Raw genomic sequence first — 26,729 nt, forward strand, 5'->3', positions numbered from 1 at the left:
TGGCAAACAACTTGGTGTTAAAAAATAATCACCTGTCTTTATATTTACTAAATTAAGCTCAAAAATGGAAGCAGTACTCATTCCTTACATCAACTAACTTGGATTACAGTGTATTAAATTCTAACGACGAGTTCAACAAAAGAATTTCTTCCAATATTGTCATATTTGTCAATGAAATATAATAATACTGAGTATAATTAATTAGGTTTTTTTGATGATCATATAGGTTATATATGATGAATATGTCTAGTTAGACTAGTAGTATAAATATTTGATGTAGTCAGATTATATTTTCTAATAGTATGAAATTTACTAAAGAATCTGTCAACGTCAACTTGCAAATGATTAGGGTAATTATTATTAGATAAGTTTAATTAGGTTTTATGGAATCGTTCACATAAATTTAGACATTGGTTTGTAGCAAGTCGTTGCTAACTAGCAGTAGATTAGCAACTGCATAGTCCGCATTTACCGGAGTTTATTTATGTTTGTTGTTACAACATGCGGGTACTTTGCACCCGTAAATTGCAAAATTATTACATTCTACTAAAAATTTACTGTGGAAACATAGTCTTTTCAAACGATACACATATAAATAACCAATACTGATAAAAGAAAGAAAATTAAGTAAGCACTTTATAAGGTTAAGGATTACTCCTCTTATTGTAGCTTTGGGAGATAAAACTATTTTGAATTTGTGAAATAAATTCTCTCATGGTGAAGAGCATGATCAGATCAGATCAGACCCGTATAGTTTATTGTTGAGTTGATCCTCACAGCCCTCACAACTATAATAACAAATATATTATTACTCCTAAAGCATAGTAATAAGCTTAACATCTTTGTGACAAGTATTAACGGACTTATTACAATTAGAACATAAATCAATCAGGCAACTAGCTACTAATTAATGTGTATATGATATTGCCAACCCTAATTAATATGTTTTCCATCATAATAAATTATGCCATATGGATATAAAGTAATTCATCAATTATACTTTATACAAGTTGCTAAATTGGACTTTTCTTGGTAACCCTATATAAATATGTGGCATGAGATGAGTAATATGCATCCCCTACAATCAAACATCACAAAGAATTTTATCATAAACAAAAGGAAGAGGGAAAATGAGGAAAGGAAGAGAAATAGAGATGGTAGCTATGATGGTGGGAATTGTGTTGCTCATGTCAATACAATTTATGCCCTCATTAGCACAGCAGGAATGCTGGGAGAGGATAGCAACATGCATCGTGGGCGTTGATACGAATGCTGAGATCCAAGAGGAGTGCTGTCCCATCATCACCGAGGAAATAAGCACCGAGTTAGAGTGTTTCTGCAGTATCAAGCCTAGACTAGATCAAAATGCCACCCTTGCCAACACCGTATCTGATGTTCTCTCTCTTTGTGACGGCATTGCTTCTTTCAACACAATTTGCTCTGGTATATATGCATATATCCTACACATTACGTGTTACACCCTTTACACTGCTTATGTTTCATCTTTTTATTCCCTCTTAGTATTTTCTCGTATAAAGCTTAACTATAAAAGGGCATGGCAAAGGAGTAAGTCGTTCAAATTTGCATTAGCATATTTAAACGCCAGTAGTTATTGTCCACTTCACCTTATTTATGTTAAATTTACATCATAAAGCTAGCTAGATTCAAACTTGCTTACTAGATAATACCAAAAATATTTAGTTTTATTTTGTTATGTCCTTTTTATTTTTTATATATTTTTTTTTTTTTTTTGAAAACTATCCTTTTTATTTATATTGAACGAATCGTATTAGCTGAACCTAAATCATTTTGGATTTAAAGCTTTAATTTGTTATTGTTGGTATGGTAAATTGCTAATAAAATTAGATAATGGGATGATACATACCCACATCGAGAAGCAGAATGTATGAAGTCTTACTTGATAATATATTTTCTTGTACACTGGTGTAAACTATGATCAAGGTTTAATATTATTAGGACATTAGATCAAACTAGATTACACCTAGAAGATTTAGACTAGAAACACCTTATTTTTATAAGTGATGAGAACAACTTGTATCATGAATTTTTTCAACTTGTTGTGCATTTGATTTATTCGCAAATTAGCTAATTAAGATCATTCAATCAACATTAGTCAATTTGTTATAAGGTTTTTTGGTTTAGATTTGGACTTTCATCAATTGGACTTTCAACTTTGTTTAGAAGTTTAGAATCGGGCACTTTTAATTTATTCACCTTGTATAATACATGTTGGATTTACTAAGTTTGCAATGTCTGCTTTGAATGAAGGTTCTGCTCCAAGCCCCGTTGGAACTCCATCAACACCAGGTAATTTCTTCTATTTGATTAAAACAGTGGCGAATTTGATCCGCAAATCTATCAATTAAAATTGCATGTATGGAGGGCGAGTTACGTACTAGTATATACATACTTCATAGTATTGGAATATATTAGTACTCTCTTCGTTTCAAAAAAAAAAAATATTCTCACTTGAAATCATAACACTATTATAAGATGAAAGTAAAAAAAAATTAAATAATGACTCTTAAAACTACCTTCTTTCTTAGGAATAATGCTCGTTTGTCCAAATAATAGGAAACAGAGGTAGTATACTCGTAACATAGTCATGTTGGGTCTTGTTACTGAATTGTTTATTAAAATTAATTGTTATATATTTAATTAACATATATAGCAATTGATTTAATTAATCATCCTTTGCGCATATGCCTCTTCAGTTGGGCCATTATACTCACCAATTTAATTCTTCCAGCCACCTTAGAGCCATCAGAAGATGCAAGTTGCTGGGAAGAAATCGGAACTTGTGTTGAAAAAAATGTAAATCGAAGTGAATTGGAGCCAAGTTTGAATCCAGATAGCCCGGCGTTTAATGTGACTGAATTTTTGTGCTGTCCTCTGATGCAACAAGTAGCAAGAACTGAAAAACAATGTTTTTGTGCCATCAACACTTTTGTTCAGGATAATCCAGATACGGCAACCAATGTTACACTTGTCTTGTCCGCTTGCAACATTGCAAGTTCTACCGCTTCTCTTAACAATTTCTGCCAAGGTACGTATATATTTGAAGCTATATATCTATTCAGCGTACCCCTTGTACACGTATAGAGGGACACCTTATGTAATTTTTCCTTACATTTTTATTTCTCTAAACAACTTTCATAGTCGATCCAGTAATAATATGGTTTGTCATTGTTTGATTTTGTAATGAAGCTCCAAGTGACTCCCCAACTCAATCTTTGTCAAATTCAGCTGGTATGTTTCATAATTTATCTCGTTTACCAATACATAATTTCAAGGTGTTGTGATTGTTCATTCATACTTATTATGTTACCTCTACACTTAGTAGTCAGTACATAGAGTATGAATTAATTATTATCCTATTTCATGTTACAAAATTAAAGTTGAATATGATTTATCCCGTTATTGATTGTTTTATTTGGTTTTTCTATAAAAAATCATTATTGAAGGTGAAGCTTCAAGCCCTAATCCCGCTCCTAAAATCCGGCCATCTCAAGGTAAATTTCTTACTTGAACTATTGGACGTAGTAATATCGCATGTATTAGAAATCAAGACACAAATACATAAGAAAATTTATTGTGCAAATCTTATATAATTCTCACATCCACAATCATACAAATATAGAGACAGATTAAAAAGTGTAGCACATAATTTTATTTTATTTTATGTTATTTATTTATTTATTTGTTTTTTTTATTTAATTATTTATTTTTGCCTAATTCTGTAAAACCTATCTACATATATTTCGTATTAACACCGAGGTTTCAAATTAATAAAGGATCGATGGAGAGCCTCAACAATGCAGGTTTAATGACCACACAGAAGACTTCAGGTAATCACTCTGCTCATCATTCATCATTTTACAGTAAAAAAAAGAAATTAAAATCTTTTTTTTTTTTTTTAAAAAAAAAAAAAAAAAAAAAAAAAAGAAATTAAAATTTCTCTTTTACCCTACTACATGTTTACAACTTTACATGCTTGGATCTACATATTCATGTTTGTGAACAACTTTTCTCATTTTCCCCAAAAAGTCCATACTAATAAACTCGATTTTTACTAATATATTGAATTAATCTAGTGCGTGTAGCTCAAGAGGGAGATAAAAGGAGTGTTATCATTTTATCATGAAAATTTAATTAAGTTTGTGTATGTAACTAACATTTTATCTTCTCTTTTGAATACAAAATTGATGGTAAAGCTTCAAGCCCGACCTCAACTCCAACGAAGACACCACAAATAGGTAATTACTTTTCCAATTTACTTAAGGTGTTTTTAATATAAATTGACGGTATTATACATTAATTAGTAGATATATTGACATCTAGCATAAAGAAAAAATAAATAAATTATATGAGTATAAATGTACGGTAAACAAGAGTATAATTGCATGACTTTCCCAGCCTGTCTAAAAATTTAGTTGTCACAGTAGTAGTTTAACACGATTTTCTAACATGACTCGTAATATATATTTACTAGCTTTTGCAAAGTATTTATCAAGAGTACGTATATTGATTTTCCACGTGAATGTAACATTGCAGGTAAATCTGAAGCGGATAAAGGTGCTGCAAATAAGATTACGTTGATTGGGTCACTTTCTGGCTTTTTCATTATCTTCACATACGTCCTCCTTCATTAGATATTTGGGGTTTCCATACTATAACGATTTGCTCGAGTATAAAATCCGCTGATCTGAGAAATGATCAATTGCTGATTATATGTAAAATTGTGCTTGTATTGCTGGTTGTTTTCATTGTAAATTATATTGCTATGTAACTCTATCTCATCTATATATGTGAGTGTTTAACCGTATCGTTTGCTTTTATTATTTCAAAGCACATATATATACTTTCTCCATTTTCTTTTGATTGTAATGTTTTGACTTTTACATCTGTCATCAGAGCAGAATTTCAAATAGTTATATCATTAATTGTAGATAAGTAAAAAAAAAAATATGCATTTGATATCATAAAAATTGAAAAAAAAATTGAAATTATGACAAATCTATCAAACTCTAAATATAACTATGTTTTGAATAACATATACTCGTGGTCAGATAAGAGAACACGAATAGTGTATAATTTGCGAAATGTTGCATTTTAAAATATAATGGAGGCAGTATAAATAGATAAAAATGAAATTTATTTATTATATTAAAAAAATAAAATAAAGTAAAAACAAACAAACAAACATAGATAGAATTGAAGAATGTTAGAGATATGATATATCGGAAAATATATGTGATATATTTTCCGTATATATATTGTTATGAGAATAATATATTTACCATATATATTAATGGCAAACAACTTGGTTTGGATCGGAGTATTAAAGAATTGTCCTTCATGACTTGTCGCTCACTAAATTAATTAAGCTCATAGATGGAAGTAGTATTATATGCTTATTAACTAACTTTAGGATTATGATAAGACTATCAAACGACGGGTTCAACAATCAAACCCCTTCCAAAATTGTCAACTAATTATAATAATACGAAGTATAATTAGTTTGTGAATAGTGCAATTATATTATATACAGTGCCTTTTTGGTGCAGCAGGCCACATGGTGTGGCCTACTACCAAATCAGCAAAAATAATGGGAGTTACTGGTATTGTTAGGGTTACTTGTATTTTTCAGGTGTTACTTGTATTTTTTTTTTTTCAGGAGTTACTTGTATGATTACTTATTTAGGGGTTACTTATATATTTTTTTTCAAGAGTTACTTGTATGGATTACTTATTCAGGGATTACTTGTATCATTCAAGGGTTACTTGTTTTATTTTTTTCATGAGTTACTGATTACTTATATTTTTTAGAGGTTACTTGTTTTTTTTTTAAGGGGTTACTTGTATGGATTACTTATTCCGAGGTTATTTATATGAGTTAATTCAAGAGTTACTTGTATGATTAATTATTCAAGGGTTACTTATATGAGTTACTAGCTTATTTAAGGGTTACTTGTATGCATGGGTTACTTGTATGAGTTACTTATTCAAGGTTACTTGTTCAAGGGTTGCTTGTACGTATGCCCTATACCAAACCAGTAACACCCTACAAGTAACCCTGACCAAAATTAGTAACACCCTACAAGTAACCCATGACCAAAACCAGTAACATCGTACAAGTAACACTTGAAAAAAAAAATTGTATTATGGGTTACTTGTTTCTGGAGTTACTTGTAGGTGTTACTTGTAGAATGTTACTTGTATTCTGGGGTTACTTGTATGGAACACTTGAATGGGTTGAGTAACCCCAGATCAAAATCTCGTTCCAAACCAATAACACCCTACAAGTAACCAATGACCAAAACTAGTAACACCAATACAAGTAACCCCATAATACAAGTAATACCTACAAGTAACTCCTAACTAAAACTAGTAACACCCATACAAGTAACCCCAGAATACAGATAACACCTACAAATAATCCCTGACAAAACCAGTAACACCCATACAAGTAATCCCAGAAACAAGTAACACCTATAGTAACACCATACAAGTAACTCCTGCCGCACCATGTGGCCAGCCGCATACAAAAATTTGTGTATTACATATGATGAATTTGTCTTGTTGGATCAGTATAAATTTTACTTCATATTTGATGATTAAAAAAATTAAAAAAAATTATCTGATAGTATGAAGTTTACTCAAGAATCTTTCATATCATGAATTTAAGCAATATATCCGCTAGGGTATTCAGTTTTTTACCCTATAATAACTAAATAATACACCCTACGTCTCTTTGTCAATGTTCATGTACTTTCTATCATTTATTACTCACATAATAGAGAGAAAGTGGAGATTAATAAAGAGACGGAGGGAGTAGTAATAGACAAATAGTATTTCATTTTCTTATTATTTATTACTCTCTCCGTCACTTTATTAATGTCCACTTTCTCTCTATAATGTGAATAAAAAATGATCGAAAGTGGACATTAATAAAGAGACGAAGGGAGTAAAATTTTAAGAGAATACTCAGCTATGTCTTTGGTATCAGTTTAAGGCATTTAGGCTAATGTTTGAAAACTATGATTAGTTTACATATTACCACGCCCCTTACATGAGAATTCATAGAGTTTGAAATATGATTAGCATGGGTCCCCTCATGCCCAGCGCTTAATATTCAACTTTAAAAATTTCTGTAAAAAAAAAAAGTATTCAACTTTAAAAAATCAGTTGATGAGATTCTAATTCTTAATCATTGTGTCTCCTTATACACGACGCTTATTATTTCTAAAAACTATCTTAAATATATTTTTGTAAATATAAGATTTTAAAATTCAACTTTATGATATTTTTTTTACTAAAATTTTACTATATACGTGATGTATGTATTTAAGGTCAAAATAATACGAAGTATATTAATATGTGAGGAAAATTGTGTATGTCAATTATTATAAAACAAAAAAGGGAGTATTTGTTAAATACGGGCCTGGGCCGCACCCGTCACGGGAGAGTGCAAGTCCACCACTTTACAAGACCAAGGAGGTTCCACCTCAAAACCATATGGCAATGAGGGGAGTAGCCCCTTAGCCTTATATTGTGGTGGTAACTCTTGAATTCTTTCAATGTGGGATTTCATAACCACTACACTCCCCCTTTAGTGTTTAGTGTGGGACAAGAAGAATGCTCACATGTGGATTGTTCATGGGCTCAACAGTATTTCTTTGTCAAAAAAAAACAAAAAAAAAAAATAACAAACAAAAAAAAACAAAAAACAAAAAAAGGGAGTATTTTACTGCACAAAGAAATAGTGAATGGGGTGCCAGTACTGAAACATATTCTCATACTCATTGTAAGTATAATATCGTTGTGACAAGCATTAACGGTCTTACAGCTAGAAATCAATCAAGTAGCAACTAATAAAAGAAATCCTTCATCAAATAATACAATCTAGTGGCTAAAAAAAAATCATTAGTGACTTTTTCTTGCATTGGGAACCCTATATAAATAATTAAGTAACATGCATGCCGTACATCAAATTAAACAAATCCATCTTCTGAAGGAAATTACAAAAATAAATAAATAAAAGAAGTGGAAAGAAGATGAAGAAAGGAAAAGAAATGGGTATGATGGTAGGAATTGTGTTGTTGATGTCAATGCAATTATATGTGCCTTCGTTAGCACAAAAGGAATGCTGGCAGAATATACGAACATGCCTCAATGATGTCGAAACGTGGGACGAGTTCCAAGAGGAGTGTTGTAAAATCGTGTTTGAAGAAATAAACTCGGAGAAAGAGTGTTTCTGCAGCGTTAAGCCGAATCTTGATCGGAATGTTAGCATTGCCGGCGCCGTAGCTAAAATTCTCACTGTTTGTGATATTGCTTCTTTCGACACTATTTGCTCTGGTACATATATCTTGCGTTTTACATATTACATTTACTCTGCTTCTCATTTATAAATATATAGTTTACACTAATCTTGAAATTTCTGCTTTCAAGATTCTGATTCAAGCCCCATTACGCCAGACCCTCCGTCAACACCAGGTATGTTCTTTTTTTTTTTGGTAGAAAAGTGAACTGCATTAAACGGTTAACATAGTAGCAACATTACAAGTTTTAGGCCTCACTATAGGCCACCTTACAGTTAACACCACCATTATCAAGGTGGGTTCAAAAGTGGTGTACTCACACCTAAATATTGTTCTAAGTTGTGATCCGAAATAAGTTTACTGCCAAAAGAAACAGTACTGCTATTACATAAGTCCACTCCAACAGCAGGAGGGTTAATAATTACACAAGTCCTGAGCAGAGTGCTGTAGTTCCATTCCAGCCTAGTTGATGTTGTTAGATTGAGCATAGCTTGCTTGGCCACCACATCTGGTTCCCTGACCTGACCCCTGGGGCCCTTGAGTAGCTTTCCCCTTGATATCCCTCTTAGTTGGGCCCTGCAAAAGGAGTAATGATTCCCCAGTTCATCAAAAGCTATGTTGAATTTAGTGATTCCATTGACTGCAGCCTGGGAGTCAGAGATGATTGTTACATCTTCCCAACCTTCTATCAGGATCCATTGGATAGCAGCATGAATAGCCATAGTTTCAGCCATGAGGGCAGAAGATGCCCAAGTGCTAGCTGCAATACCTTTGACCCAGTTCTGTTGCTGATCTCTACAAATGCAAGCAAAGCTTGCAGTATTCCCCTGTCTTTTAAAAGAAGCATCAACTATTATACAAAGGCTAGAGTTCACTTCAACCTGGGCAAAAACATTGGCAGTAGGATTTGGGGTTTGGTTGGATTGGTTTGGGCCTAGCCAGGCTATCTCAAAGGCCCAAGACTTAGCAGCATGGATATGATTAGCAATAGGGGTTGATTTCTTATTAAACACCCATTCATTCCTCCTAAGCCAGAGTCTCCAAGAAATTAAAGCAAAGGTTTGGTTCCAAGGGAGTTGAAAAAGGGGATGGGGAGAGGTGACATCCAAATTTGCACAAAACCAGTCATAACCAGTGGAGTGCTGACCTATGGAAGGGGGGGAGACAAGGTTCCACATTTCCTGAGCTCTGCTACAGTCTCTAAGAACATGGATAATAGTCTCAGGGTTACCAGGACAGAAGCTGCATGATCCAGAGGTTATAATGTGCCTAGTATGGAGGTGGTCTGCAGTGGGTAACCTATTCCATAAGCCTAACCAGAGGAAGAAATTGACAGGAGGGGGAATGGCCAAGGACCAGATTTTAGACAGATCATCCTTATGAGGATAAGGGTGGTTATTTTGCTGAAACCAAAGGTGGAGATAGGCAGTCTTTGCATCAAAATAATCACCCTTGCCTAAGGCAGAGAAGATCTGATCCTCCCCAAAACAGGGGGGGATCATACTTTGGATATGAGAGATGACAAGAGGAGGAAGGAAATGCTTTAGAGCGGAGGGGTTGAACTGCCCTCAGACAGGATGTGGTCAACAGTGAGAGAGTCAGCATGCTCACTAAGAGGCCCCTGGACTAGGCTCCTTAGTTTCCCAAGCCCTGTCCAATTGTCATTCCAAAGGGAACAGATGTTGCCTTTTCCAATTGCCCATTGAGAGAAAGATGTTAAGAGCTCCCACCCCTTCCCTATGTCTTGCCAAATATGGGAGCCATTGCTAAATTTGGTTGGTGTAGACCTATGGCAATATTTCTCTTTGATTAAGGTTCCAGCCAGGTTATTTGAATTTTGAATTTTTCATCCCAACTTAGCCATGAGGACAGTATTCTGGGTGTGAGTCAGCCTAAAACCTAGCCCCCCCAAATCTTTAGGACAGCAAATTTTTGACCAGGCAAGCATAGGGGTTTTCCTCTTTTCAGAGGTAGTACCCCAGAAAAATCTGCTACAAATCTGGTCAATGGCAGAAGCAATTTTCTTGGGGAGCATAATGGTCTGCATAGTATAAGCAGGAATTGCAGCTAGGGAAGACTTGATTAGCACAGCTCTACCAGCCTTGGAAAGATTTTTTGCTTTCCAAGCATTTAGTTTGGAATTCAACTTTTTGGTGATATGGCTAAGATGGGAAGGAGAAAGTCTCTTGTCAGTGAGAGGAAAACCCAGGTAAATGCCAAGATCATCACTAGCAGCAATGGAAAACCCAGGTATGTTCATATTCCATTAAATCACGAGCAAATTCTACCGAATAAATAGTATTGCCTCCTCTGTCTCAAAATAAAATGTTCATTTTTATTTTGCACGATTTATTTATTTATATATATATATATATGTATATGTATATGTATATGTATATGTATTTATGTATATGTATATGTATTTATGTATATATATATATATATATATATATATATATATATATATATATATATATATATATATATATATATATATGCTCTTGACCTTCAATATTTATATAAATAAACTAATCTTGCAATTTCTGCTTTGAAGATTCCATTGCACCTCAGCCTTCGCCACCAGAAGGTACGTATGTAATTCATCTTCCATTCATTATCCATTTAATTAATCACGGGCAAAATTTACCAAATAATTAAGTTTGCCTCATTGCCTGCAAGATGCATGAGTTATATACTACGTATACAATACTGTAATAAATTGTAATGCCTCATCTGTCTCAAAATAAAGTGTTCTTGTCTATTTTGCACAATTTTCAATATAATATATTTGTTTTTTAAAGAGAAAGTAAATTACATTTATTTTACACATGATTTTGTCATTAATTTTTAAGTTATACGAGTACTTGTAGTACTCCGTAGTATTTTAGTACATGTACTTAATGCATATATGTAGCTCGATATTATTACCCTTGAATTTAACCATGTATTATTATACTGTATTAAAGTGACGAAAATTTGTTCTTCCAGAATTCGAAGCTGTATGCTGGCGAGAGATTGACCATTGCATAGATAGGAGTAATAATCGAAGTGAATTAGAGCCAACTTTGAATCCCTCAAGCCCTGCGTTTAATTTGACTGAATTTCTATGCTGCCCTCTGATGCAACAAACAGCTAGAATTGATAAAGAATGTTTTTGTACCATCAGCCCTTTTCTTGAAGAAAATCCCGACCAAGTTACCAATACTACGCTCGTCTTGTCCGCATGCAATATTGCTACTTCTATCACTTCTCTTAACAATTTCTGCCAAGGTATATGTATATACATTGATTATTCAATTACTTACGTAGTATAATGTAATTTTTTTGTTACAATTTTTTACTTTATTACAATATTTAGGAAATTTTACAAAAAACCACTTTTTATAAGCATTTTTTTTGCAGGAAACCACCTTATAAATTTTTTTTTGCAAAAAAACACCTTAATCAAAACTTTTTTTTTGCAAAACTATACCTTTATGCCGGAAAATAGAGTCAAACCCTATTTTTTGGCGTTGACTACGCCATTTGCACCCACAAAACTGACAGTGGAGGGGAGAAGGGTGGCTAGGGCTATAGAGGATGGTTTAGGGTGGTCAACGTCGTTAAAGGGGTGTGTTTAGGGTGGTCAACACCATAAAAGGGGGTGTGTTTATGGTGGCCAACGCCATGAAAGGGTGGTTTTGTGGGTGGGGCTTAGGAGGGAGGTGGTTTCGTGGGTGGGGCTGGAGAGAGAGGTGGTTTCGTGGGTAGATTGGGGTAGTCAACGCCGGAAAATAACCCCATTTTCCGACATAAAGGTATTGATTTGCAAAAATAAATTTGATTAAGGTGTGTCATTGTAAAAAAAAATTTATAAGGTGTTTTCTTGCAAAAAATTGCTTATGAAAGGTGGTTTTTTGCAAAATTTCCTAATATTTATTTATTTTTTTACTAGAATGACTTTATTAGTTGAATGCATGTATTGATCTGAGTAATATTGTTTTTGATTTATGCTTGAAGGTTCAAGCAATCCTACAACTAAAGCATCGTCACTTTCCATTGGTATGTCTTACATATTTATTATTATTATTTTTTTTTTTTTGACACAACAAATTTATTTTGTTTAAGACTGCATTGTGGTTGTTTAATATTAATATTTATGCTATATTTACTATATACTTATTGTAGTATTATTGGTGTACTGTTAAGAGTATGTTGGAATGAAGAAAATAGATTATCATTATTTTGTACTCCGTTACAAAATAAAGTTGATGACTTTTTAAGCTCTACGACGACTGACACTATTATTATTAACTATTTTTAATAATGACCTTCATTTATTTTAACCCATTATTAATAGTTTGGATTGGTTTTTCCTTAAAATAATTATTGAAGGTGAAGCTTCAAGCCCAAATTCCGCTCCTATTATCCGGCCATCTCGTGGTAATTTTTTTTACTTGAACTAATTAATATTAATTGTTTTTTATTTGCACTTTCATCTATTTAATTTATTTGCCAATGTAGATGAAGTTTATTACATTGGAAAATTTATGAGAAATGATCTTTTTAATGGTCGATTTGTGAGAAAAAGACCATATATAAAAAACAGGTGGAAAATAAATGTCAATATATGTCATTTAGGTCGTAAAAAGAACCTTCACCCACTTTTCGGCCATTGACTTTGTTTCCATCGTTGATCTTTGAAAAAATGTCTATATCTTTTTTTTCCTTCTCATTTCCCTCTAATTCCATCTTACATGGCCTGTTTCATTTTGGCACTTGAGGACCCAATTTTATGCCGAAATGAACCAAAAATCTTATTCGAACAATTTTCTTGACATGGAAATGACGACACACAAACCTATACATTTTTTTTATACATTTATAAACACGTAAAATGAGATCTTTTTATTAATATTTTGTCAATTTTGACCATAAATTGTGTCCTTAAGAACTACCTAAATGACCGAGTAATTGAGATATAAGAACCAATATTGCAACTTTTTTTTTTCTTTCTATAAAAGGTCCATTCTCATAAATTTTCTACTAAAAAAAGTCCTTCTGGATAATTAAGTAATGCTTATCAATGACACTGTGGTTTTATTTCAAATTAAAGATTCAATGGAGAGCCTCAGCAAAGCAAGTATCGTAACCACAATGAACACTTCAGGTAATTCCGTACTCCGTTTATCACTTGATCATCATTTTACAACTAACAATGGAAAACTTATGGCTTTTTTGGCACTATGTTTGGTTTTCAGTTTTCTATTTTTTTGATGTACATACTCATGTCTGTACATACATTGATGTACATACTCATGTCTGTGATCAACTTTCTACATAATACGGAGTATCAATTTCTTTGTTTTCACCAAAAAAAAAAATATACTAGTATATATACAAAAGTAATAATAAAATAATAATCAGTTTTTTCGTTTATTTATGTTTGTTGCGATAAATAGTATTCCAAGGGGTGGAGGAGTAAAGCCGTAGAGATAGTATTATACTATCATTTACTTATCAAAATTTTAGATTTTTGGGAAATTCTCTTTGGTAGACCTCTAATAATAAACATTCTCAGTAGTAAAATACAAAAAAAGTTATTATCCTTGGTGAACCACATTTCTTTAACTATAGTTAGTGTATTTATGTATTTTATTTTTATTTTTAACTTTTAAAAAAAAAAAGGCATCTCCTCTCTCTACTGACCGAACACCAACCCCGACAACCACCAACGCCCAAACCACATACCACCACCAACGCCCAAACTACAGACCACCACCAACGCCCTAACCACTACAACACCACTGACGCCAAAGCCACACCACCATTGACGCCATAAACACCGCCTATACCACCACCAACGCCCTTAATTTACATGCTAACCACCTTCCCCGCCCTTAATTTCGACCTTCACCTTCAATCGCCGACATCTTTTTTTGATCAATTTGCATCCAATTCGACCTCCTCTCTATTCGTCGAGATTGATGGGTGGTTTCTTTGCTGTCGATCTTTCAAATTGAGAGTTGCTAGAGAGAAATTGGGGATTATATTAGGATTAGGGTTTTGGGTAGAAATCAGGATTCGGGGAATCGGTGAATGGGATTCCGGCAAGGGAGGGAATAGGGGGTCGCAAGCCAGGGGAGGGGTTATAGGTGGTTGTGGTTGCGTGGAAGGAGGAGAGAGAGAGAGGACAGTTGTGGTTTGAGGTTCAGGGTTGGTGGTGGTTGAGGAGGGTCGTGGTGGCTGGTTGGTGGGGGAAAGGGTGATCGATATTCGAGGTTCTAAGTTACAGTTGTATGCTTGCGATCTGGGTGATCGGTTCAGGGTGAAGGGGACACCGGTGCGGAGAGGGCCTAGGTGTCGGCGTGGGTGAAGGCGGGGAGTGGTGGCTGGTTGGTGAGGGACTGAGGGGAGGGGTGGCTATTTTTTTTGTTAAAAAAAATTATTTCTTTTTTTTTAAAAAGTTAAAAATAATAATAAAATACATAAATAAACTAACTATAGTTAAAGAAATGCCTAATTACCTTGCTTAATGTTACCAATGACTAAACTTTTTAAATATAGTTCATCAAGGATAATAACTTTTTTTGTATTTTACCACTGAGAATGTTTATTAGTAGAGATTTATCAAAGAGAATTTCCCTAGATTCTTTTTAAAAAACATATATATATCAAGTATATGACTAACATTTTATCTTCTCTTTTAATTACATAGCCTCAGCTCCAACAAAGCCGCCACCACTAGGTAATTATTCCTCTTCCAATTTACTAAATAACTGGTGTTTTATTTATTTATTATTATATTTGAAAGTCTTATTCTATAGATATGTAGACATCTTACATCTTTCATGGTGAACTACTCATTCTTATACAAATGTACTGTATAATTTATAAACAAGAGTATTGTTAATTGTATGACTACCCCTTCAAATTAAAGAGTCAGCCCAAACGTATCTTGTCCAAATTTAGTTGTCATATATAGTAGTGATTTAACTTTAAACTTTCACATAATACTATGTATGATATAATATGACTTATGGAGTACTATTTACTTGATTATTCAAAGCATTTACCAAAAGTGTAGCTGTGCAAGACGTTTGATATTCCACGTGAATGAATTTGAATTTTGCAGGTAAAATTGAAGCAGAAAAAAGTGCTGCAAATAAGATTACAACGATTGGGTCACTTTCCGGATTATTTATTATCTTCACATACGTCTTGTTTCATTAGATATGGAATCCTATGTATGCTCAATTGCTCATTATATATGAAAATCTCTACTTAGCTTGTATTGCTGCTGATTTTCTTTGTAAAACTATATTGCTATTATAACACTGTGTACGTGAATGTTTTATTAAATTGTTTATTCCTTTTATCATTTCAAAATACATACATGCTTTGTATATACTCCGTGTAATTATATATTGAGTGTATTTATATCATTGAATAACTATGAGATCAACTATTGAAATTATAAATAGAGAGATGAAAGAGGGAAAAGAACACTAATAACTTGTATTTAATCCTCAGAAGTAACACCCATATCGGGCTGGAATCTCTTACAGGTTCAACATGACTTGGGTTAGCAAGATAGACAATTTGAGAGTGTGGGGGAAAGGGTAAGGGAATCCCCACCCCAAATTGCGGATTTGATCCCATAACCTTTTGGTTATAAAGTGACAAACCTTACCACTAGACTTGGTATATACATGTGTGCTTTAGTGAGTAATAACTTTGTCTTCAGAAATTGTATAATGAAGTAGTATAATCTTAGAGAAAAAAGTTTGAAATGAAAAATCAAGTTAACCATCCTTCCATCCAACCGTCATGTAAACATACAATGAGAGTATTTGTTCACCAATAAATGTTTCCGTTTGACATTTTACACTGTTTTTAATCCTACGTTCTTTGACATCTTTTATTGCTAAATATACATTGATAATAAATGTAGTCATTATTTTTTGTTATAAGATAAATCTCATGTATATTATCAAATTACGGAGTAGCAAACTTTCATATGTTTTACTAATATACAAGTGGTCAAAGTAAGTTCATAAATAAAGTAAAAAGTCAAACATGTATTTAAAAGTTTGGAAAAGTATTTCAATAAAGAAAAGGTATATAGAAGAGACTGCTAGCCATCATAAGTATATTTCAATAAAGAAAAGGTATATAGAAGAGACTGCTAGCCATCATAAGTATATAGTTACTAATTTGACCATTATAGCTAATTAATAAAGTTAGCTCGGTGGAGCTAGTCGCTTTGATAAAAAAAAATAATGTGTGATTCCTACAGGTGTGGGTACCTTGCATCGTACATCCGTTTCGCAAAAATAACATATTACACACAAGTAAAGAACATACCGCTGTGGTGCAAAGAACATACTATTAAAAAGTAATGAACATCTATCTAAAGTAAAAAGAACATAATTATATTAAATAAGATTGAAAAGAACATATGTTCATGTTCTTTAATTGTCAGTGTAATGTACTTTTATTTGTGATATAATGTTAATACTTATTGTGAAATGTTCTTTAATTTTTTTTTTTTAAAAAAAAGAAATTATGGTGTATATACATAATTAATGTTCATTACATAATATTTTCATGTTCTTTATAAATATTACGGATGTTCTTTAGATGTATAAAAAAACATAAAATTGGATATTCTTTACAAAACAGTTACATGTCCTTTACAAAACAACTTTATGTTCTTTACAAAACAACTTTATGTTCTTTAAAAAACTGCTATATGTTTTTTCCGCTTTTTTTTGTCTGTACCTTGCTATGTACAGGCTGCTGTATCTTAAAATTTTCAAAAAAAAAATGCCAAAGATAATAGATTAGGAAATTAATATATGTTTAGAACTAAATTAAAAGTCTAATTGAGAAAATGGGGCTTAATTATTTAAAATGCAAGCTGGTAGCAGCTATAATTGGACAGCATAAACTAGCAACAATTAAAATTAGTTTGAAATCATACTGACATGCATGGCATGCTAAGTTAATTAGCTCACCATTAGAGCTAGATGCTATGTTGTCGCGTCGTAGCTAATTGTGTAGCCTCCGGCCCTAACCATCTGTGGCCTTGCCCAATCACGTCCATCGTCACAGCGTATGCTCCTTACATTATTCCTTTGGCAATCAAAGGAGGACGACATTGGCATGACTTGCGCGTGGTCAATAATCTAAGACAAGTTAAGCCACCCTCAGTTCAGGGCCTTCAGGCCATATATCACCTACAAGGACACAACTGTAGTCTCTCACTCTCTCCCATTTTCAAAGTAAAAAGTACTTGTTATGTTTCTTTTTAATGGAACACACTTATTGGTACGCACTTTGAATAAAAAAATTCAAAACAATAATACCTAATTAATTAACTCTTCTCTAATTTTGTTGTTTAAATTATTATGACAAAATTGTTCATTTACCTAATCTGATCAACTCCTTAAAAAGTGTATAAAAAAAGATGTATTGCATTGAAAAAGAAAATGGAGGAATAAGTATTATTTATCATACCCAAATAAAAATCCCAAGACCTTGTGTACAACTTGTATACATACATGAGATCAACTAACTAACTATTACATCGTTGAATAAATGCGGAGTATATGCAATACATTACAGTACAAGTTGTATAAGCAGAAGACATCTTCGTTGGTTCGTTGAGGCACACTAAGTTAAGTTCATCTATTAATCTAATGCAAGTAGGAACTTAACTAATGCGCTTAGTTAAGGGTTGCAAACCTGGAGATCGAATGTGATGAGGTGTAAATTTATATCCGAGTGTACATAGAATATAATTTATATGTAGCTCGCTTTAAATCATTCCTCAATCTACAAGAATATTAATATATATATATATGCGTTTATTTGTGAATGTGTGAAATAAAGTTGTTTTTGAATATTGTATAATTATATATATATATATATATATATATATATATATATATATATATATATATATATATATATATATATGTATGTGTGTGTGTGTGTGTGTGTGTGTGTGTGAAATAAAATTATTTTTGAATATTGTATAATTATATATATCTATATACATACATATATATACGTAAATATATATATACATATATATACGTACATATATATATACATACATACATACATATATATATATATATATATATATATATATATATATATATATATATATATATATATATATATATATATATATATTATGAGAAACTATAATGAAGTATAATCTTAGACATTAGAGCGAAAAGTTTAAAATGGAAACTTAAGTTAACCCTCCATCCATTCATCATGTTGATCGACATTGACGACATACAGAATCAGGAATAATGAGAGTTAATAATTAGTCTTTCATTTGGCCAAATCCAAAATCGCTGTTGTTTTTTAAAAAATAAGTAATGGATGGAAACATGTACTTGTATTTGGAAAGTTTAGAACAGTACACATTACCTAAAAGAAAAGGTAATAAATCTGTTTTATATTATTTACAACATTTACTTAAATATGGATTATACACATTATGTACATGCAACAAATATTTATTTATTTTTTTCCTATATTTCTCTCCATTTAACACTCACCAACAAATTTTCTATGAATCTGTGATCTTTGTTACACATTATATGAAACTAACGGAGGTAGCATATAGGATGATTGTTCATTCATAAAAATTCCAGCTTTAATAAAAAATTGTAAAAAATAGTGTTAAGTTTTGAATGGACTAATGTTTATGTAAAATTGTCAACGTATTCCATATAGAGGGATTAGGGTGCAAATAGCAATTGTATATTAAGTCAACTTATGAATTATTACAACAACAATTTGTCTATAATATTCTATTCCGCATTACTGCTTCAGTACTCAAGTTATATGACCTAGTATATAAATGACCAAATAATAACTTCTCAGCTCGTAACGAACATGTCGTAATTCATTTTCTTATATATTTCAAATAATATAAGTATTCTAATAAAGTGGCACAAAAACAAATATACTCCCTCCGTTTCTTATTTCTTGCAACAAAGGGGGTGAGCACGCTTCCCAAGTCAAAACTTTTAAGGGAGTAAAGCAAGTTTTAATCCCATGTGATTAACTTTTAAAAAGGAGGGAATTGAAAGGGACCACTCCCTTTTTAAACTATTCACATGGCTGATTTTTGGGAGGGTTTACTTTTCCCTCCCAATTTTTCACCAAATTTCAAATTCTGCCAAATTTTCATCAAATTGTTCCCTCCATTTACTTTTCACTAGCAAATGGGGTTATAAAAGGTTCAAAAGCAACCAGAATTTTTTTTGTTTCTGGTTTACATCAAGAAGTTCTACTCCCTCCTAATGAATACATTTCAGCTTGAATTTTCAAAAGTTAGCACTAACCTAAAACTAATCCTACCATAATTACGCAAAACCTACTTCATCTAACCTAATTAGTGCTAAATTAGGGGCAGCGTCATTGATTTTTCTTCTTCCTTAAGCTGGTTCAGTTTGAGCACGCCCAAAAAGTTGCATCCTCCACTTCATCACCATCCCAACACCTAAAAAAAAATCAAGGTTAGTATCTGCTCATGGATGAAGAACAATTTTTTTCAATACAACAGTTAATTGGTGAAGAACATCATGGGTATTCAAGTGCATCATCACAGACAAGCACTGACTCAGAGGATGAGTATGCTGCAGAATGGGCATATTCACAAACCGTCAACAATCAGCAACAAACACAGGATGGAGAGAAGAGGAGAGACCTCACCATGGAACAAAAAAGGCAGTTAGTGGATGCAATTTTACTCAAAATGCAAGGGGGGGAACTGCCCAGAGGTTTTCTTTCACAACTAGCAAGACAATTTGACATTCACAGATCAACAATGTCAAGGTTAAATGCGGACATAAAGAAGCAGATGGCACAGGGGAATGTCATTGATGTCAGGTCAAAGAAACTAGGCAGAACAGGGCCAAAACCCAAAGAATACTCAGATGAGTGGCTTCAATCTGTGCCACTCTACAAGAGGACCACAGAGAGAAGCTATGCTGGAGCACTACATGTGTCACATTCAACCATACACAGATTAAGGAAGAAAGGAAGACTCAGAACTCACACAAGCACAAACCACCCAGCTCTAACATCCAACCACAAGGTGGCTAGAATGAAGTGGGTGTTAAGTCAAATAAACCCAATACCAAGAATAGGGAATCCAAATTTTGTTGACATGCAGGACACAATTCACATTGATGAAAAGTGGTTCTACTTGAACCCTGAAACTAGAAAATTTTATCTGCTGCCAAAGGAAGAGGATCCTTACAGGTGTCAGCAATCAAAGAGGTTCAAGGTGAAGGCCATGTTCATGGCAATGATTGGCAAACCACTATATGAAAGAGATGGGACTCTTTTGCATGATGGAAAGTATGTCATTTTTCCATTTGTGCAGAAACAATTGGCCAAAAAGAAGAGTAAAAACAGAGATGCAGGCACATTGGAGACAAAGGCAGTGCAAAATGTGAATAAGGAAGCAATCAGGGAAATACTTATGGACCATATAATTCCAGCAATACATGCACAGTGGCCAGAGGGTGTGTCTAAACATGTAAAAATTCAGTGGGATAATGCCAGACCTCATCAAGTGCCCAAAGATGATGAATTTATTGCTGCATGCTATGCACAAGGGTTCAACATAGAAATGGTCTATCAACCAGCACAATCTCCTGACTTGAATGTGCTAGACCTAGGGTTGTTCAAGGTTATTCAATCCCTACAATATCAAGCCTTCCCCACTACTTTGGATGACTTAATCAAAGAAGTCATAAATGCCTACAATGCATTTGATGCTAAGGCAAACAAGTTCATATGGCTGACACTCCAATCAGTCATGATTAAAATTCTAGAAAAGGAAGGCAACAACAATTTCTCCCCACCACACATGAAGAAGAACAAGTTGGACAGACTAGGGGTGTTACCCAAACATCTACATGTACCAAAGGAGCTCATAATACAAGCAGTTACTTTTCTAGACACAATGTTCATCCCAACACCAAATGCAGCAGCTGATGAAGCATACATGGAAGTGGATGCTGACTGAAGTGAAGCCACAAACAAATGGGGACTCAAAGAATGCACATAGACTGCCACACCTAACCTTCCTAGTATTTTCAAGTTTCTGGTAAGACACCTACTGTAATGATACAACCCATCTTACTAGCTTTTGCTTCATTTACATGTCTAATGCTTAGGTTAGGTGTATTTTGATTAATCACAAGGAATACATGTAAGACAGTCATGGAATCTAGGGCCTCAGTTTCATGTGTTTTTGTGTACACATTGTTATCTAAGACTATTAATGCCATTGAAGATATGTTTGTGTACTGTGTACATATTCCTAAAAACCATCAGAGAGGGTATGCATATATCAAATAGCTTCTCAGTGAAGTTACCTCAACATCCTGGCCATTAGACCAAGGATGGAGCTATTCAATCACAAGAAACAATGCTTCAAATGAGTCCCTTCATCATATGGTGTACACAAAAAGACAGAAAATGTCATCAACTAGAGGGCACTAACAGAAACAAGATACCAAAGGCAACATAATGTTCTCTCAATTCAGAGTCATTGAGAATTGTGAAGGGACTTAGAACAACATACATCAACAAACTAAGGGCAACATAGTAAATACTGATCATCATTCATCAATATGACATTCCCATGCCCATCTACTGCAAACATACTCTTACACATAACAAGAGCCAACAACAACAGCCATAGGGACTCAAAACCAAGTACATATGCATAGTATAGTATGAACCAAGTATAGTATCACCTAAACCAACAGTATCACAGGGATAGATAACAGAGTAAACAGTATAGTATCCAAAATGCATAGTACCAACAAAAACCAACAATTCCACAAGGACTCAACCCACAACTTTTAAACAGGGACTCAGAACAACCACAAACACAACCAGAACCATGAATTTAAAAAAATAAACTCAGAAATTTAAATAAGAGGGAGAAGAAAGGTTATACGCTGCGTAGTTAATTGTCAGCGAACCACTCAGGGTGCGTATCCCTCAGAAAATCCTTGTAATCCTCATCTGACAGAAGCTCAGGATCAACAGGCAACCCAGATCTAACCCTCTTCATCCCTGACAGGGAGCCCTTCTTCTGCTGCTTGGCTGTCACCGTCTCACCACCGACGGCCGCCATTGAAGGGGACTCAATCGCCACCCCTGTACACGACCCACCAGCTTCCCCCTTCAAAGATCCCTTCCCTTTACGTTCCTCTTCCAGATCTGAAATCTGAATAGGGTTTTTTGCCGTTTTCCCGGCCAATTCAGACTGGACCTCAGTTTCCTCGTCAGAAGGAACATCAAGCTTCGCACCACGGCGAACCCTACAAGAAAGCGGCCTCATCCGAGCACGGCGCATGGGTTTAATCTTCCCAGAACCTCTCTCACAGATGTATCGAGTCGCACCTGGAGGGAGGTCATCTTTTGCTGGTTCAGGGGGGAGATTCTCAAAGCAAAACACCGAGGGGTCGTGGTTTTCAGAGGAACTCATGGTTGTTAGAGAGGAATAAAGCAAGATCTTCAAGGGGGAAAAGGTGGAAATTCAAGAACTACGAGAAAGCGGCGTATGAGAGCAGAAAAATTAGGGTTCCAAAAACACAACAGATAGAAAGAGACGAATATAAAGGGAGAAGAGAGAGAAGGAGAAGCCATGGAGTAATTGTGGTTGGATGAATATTCTGGAGAAGAATTGAATGAGGTGGTTGGGGAGATGAAGAGATTTGATGTTTATGAGTATAATACAGATACATGGGAGATAAAAGGGAAATGTTTAATTTTTCGTGGGAGTGGTTAGTATAAGGTGAAGAGTTAAAGATGTTAATGTCAATGAGTAAGGGGCAATTAGTTTTTTAATCAAACATAAGCAAGGGTATTAAGGTAAATTGACCAAATAAAATTTACTAAATAAGGAAAAAAAGACATTTGTTGCAAGAAATGTGAACCTTCCTTAAATGGCAATTGTTGCAAGAAATAAGAAACGGAGGGAGTATATAATTGTAAGAAGAAATAAACTTGAATGTTAACTTGACAGACTCGTGTATATATATATATATATATATATATATATATATATATATATATATATATATATATATATATATATATATATATATATATATATATATATATATATATATATATATATTGATCAAATCTAAAGAAGTAATCATACGGAGTAATAATAATAAGAATAGTAATCAAGAAAAATGATGGGAAGCGAGAGAAGAAGTATAGGAACAATAATGATTGTTGTAATGTTGACAATATTATTAGTCGGAATAAGGGGATCATTCGCACAAGAAAGCGTAGACCGATCATGCTTGTTGGCAATTAGAGATTGTATGGAAGATTCAAGCAGTATACTTGATTGTTGTCCAACCATCAAAGACGCCATTGCAGATGAAAGAGAATGTTTTTGTTTGACAAAGGAGATTTTCGGACGCAATGCCTCCCATGCCAGAACTTGGTCTAACATTCTCATTTTTTGTAGCGTGACTGCTTCGTTAGACTCCTTATGCCCTGGTGAGTTCGTTACTTTGATTTTTGCATTATTTATCGGATGTACAACCACAATCTCTTGACTTTGACACATCTATACTATCATGTAGATTATTTTAGAGTTTGATACAATCTACCGAGTATATATATGTATTAAGACACGTTCTTAATTTTAGTTTGTTAATTTTGGCTATTTTGATTTTGAAGATTCTGATTCAAGCCCCGTTGTGCCTGCATCTTCCTCGCCAGAGTCACCACCAAGTAATCTCTTATCTTCCTTAAATAAACAATTAACTTTCTTTGTATCAAATACTTTACGACATGCATAATGCATCGTATTGTACTATATCATGTACTTGTACTAATGAAAATGCAATTGAATTTTGAAGGTATTGAGCCAAGCCCTACGGAATCAGATCCCGTTTCTCCGTCACCAGGTAATTTTTTTATAGGCACCAACATATAAATAGGAAATTTTCAATGGTAGCTATGCAGTTATGTTTATTATCTATAGTAATAAAATATTTGGCAAAATTTCCTAAATAGCATTAATTTTTATAAGTTATCCTAACATTACAATATTTTTACAATTAGTGACTAATTAGCTTAATTAAACAATAATTAACAAAAAAATTGAAGGGAGTTTTAGGGTTCCAACTAGCCTAGGGTTAGTTACGGCGAGGAGTGAGGTGGGTCCGCGAGGCGAGTTAGGCGGTATGATTTTTGGGGTTGGTGGTGTGTGTCGGTGGCTAGCCGATGGCGTGGGGTGGTTGGCGGAGAGGACTCTGTATTTTTTTATTAATTTTGTTTTATTAAGCTAATTAGTTTCTAATTAAAAAAATATTGTCATATTAGGAAAATTTATAAAAAGTAATGCTATGTGGGAGAATTTGTCAAATATTTTGTTAACATTGAGCGAGAATGAGCAAAAGTACATGGCTACCATTGAGAATTTTCCAATAAATAATTATTCATGGAAAATTATTCAATTAATTAATTTGTACTACCTCTGTGATTCAAATGTCTCGGTCACATTTGTCAAGATCGAACTTAGACAAATAATATATATCTTCATTTATCAAATACTTTATGACACTAGGGATTCCAACATTGCACGCAGTATAGCTAGCCCTTTGATGAGAATTATTACCGTGGTCTTTATGCTTATATGTCAATTTCATGATATTTTAATAGAGTTATATTGCTTGAATCTTCCATACAATCTCTAATTATTACCGTGGTCTTTATGCACATAGGTGATAAATGCACAAGTTAGATGTAGTGTATGCAGCTATGCAATGTTTGAAACTTTAATAGAGTTATTTTGATCTATTTAGCTAGCTAGGGAATGGTAAAAAGTATTGAGTTCTAGAAATATAAAAGTATAATATATCTTAAGTAATTATTGAAACAAATTGTATAAATTAAACAAAAATCACACAATTATTACTCTATAATTCTTGTACAATATATACGTAGTATATTAAATATAAATTATTAAACTTTGTATTAGATAGTGTTTAAATATTAAAATGGGAGTAAAAGATGGCTTTAAATATTAAAATAAATAAACACAACTTTTTATTTATAAATCACTAATCAATTTAGGGATTTAAGAGACCATTTTAAGATTTTTGAAAATCAAATGGGAGCAAACATGTAAAAGAACCATTAAAGGATGTAATTGTCCATGCAGTATTTATTAGAGTTTGTTTATTTTTATTTTTTATAAGGTAGGTATAATGCATCATATTGTATAATACCATCATACTAATTATAATGCAATTTGAATTTCGAAGGTATTGAGCCTAGCCCTACGGAATCTGATCCCGCTTCGCCGCCAGCAGGTAATTTTTTTCTATAGGCACCAAGTATATAAATAAATAATTATCTATGAAAATTATTCAATTAATTAATTTGTACTCCCTTTGTGATTCAAATGTCTCAAGGCACATTTCCCAAGGTTGAACTTAGACAATTAATATATTTTTTTCATTTATCAATATGTATATATTATGAAACGCTGTATTTAAAATTGTACATTAAGACTATTCTAATAAGTACTAATATGACCATGCTTGTTAATAATGTGGCTCATCAAAATGGCCTAACCTAAAGTATATTCTTCTTGTTGGTTTTAAGATTTTAAAGTCATCTAAAATGTAGCTTATATAATAAAATAGAAATAACTAATCAATAATAATAATAATATATACTAAAATACACACCAGCAATGACACGTGTTATCTCTTGGTGTGCCTTTTTTTTTTTAAAAAAAAAAAAACAAATTAAATCTTATACAAATATAGCTCTCTAAATTTATACAATATAATTACTTAATATAAAAAATGATTTGACATATCTTTAACGCAATATATATATATATATATATATATATATATATATATATATATATATATATAGCTATAAAAAAAAACATTCTTAACATAAGTTTGATAACTTTTTACATCATTTTATTTGTTTGTTGAAAATTCCAGGCACGGAAAGTAACCTATTTATGTAAATATAAACTACTGTAGTATTATTTTGTGGCTGGTTCCCCTATTTTGTTAGTTTTAAAAAACGTATGATAAGTATAACCTAATTTATAGTACTATGAAACAGTACATATTTATAAAATTTTTTAAAAAAAATGGTGATTGGTGTTAAATAGTTAATACATGCATGGATGAATGGATGCCAACAACTTTGCTATACTCAGTTGTCTTAACTAATTAGATTTTTTTTTTTCTTAACTTTAAGTTTTATATAGGTGCTATATCTAACTAGTTTGACTATGATGGAATATTAATATTGTCAATTTGATACAAGGTGATCCAACTCCATCAAGCC

The 26,729-nt window shown here is 33.0% G+C and overlaps 1 protein-coding gene across 1 annotated transcript; it reads left to right on the forward strand.

Annotated features, from left to right (window-relative positions):
* Positions 1 to 19,887: 19,887 nt before the first annotated feature.
* Positions 19,888 to 21,393, forward strand: LOC145599075 (uncharacterized). Its single transcript, XM_081655486.1, has one exon. The coding sequence runs from the start codon at positions 19,888 to 19,890 to the stop codon at positions 21,391 to 21,393; it is 1,506 nt and encodes a 501-aa protein (XP_081511612.1).
* The last annotated feature ends 5,336 nt before the right edge of the window (positions 21,394 to 26,729 follow it).

The sequence above is a fragment of the Chenopodium album genome, chromosome 20 (genome assembly GCF_948465745.1).
Source record: "Chenopodium album chromosome 20, dcCheAlbu1.1, whole genome shotgun sequence".
In the NCBI taxonomy this organism is placed as follows: domain Eukaryota; kingdom Viridiplantae; phylum Streptophyta; class Magnoliopsida; order Caryophyllales; family Amaranthaceae; genus Chenopodium; species Chenopodium album.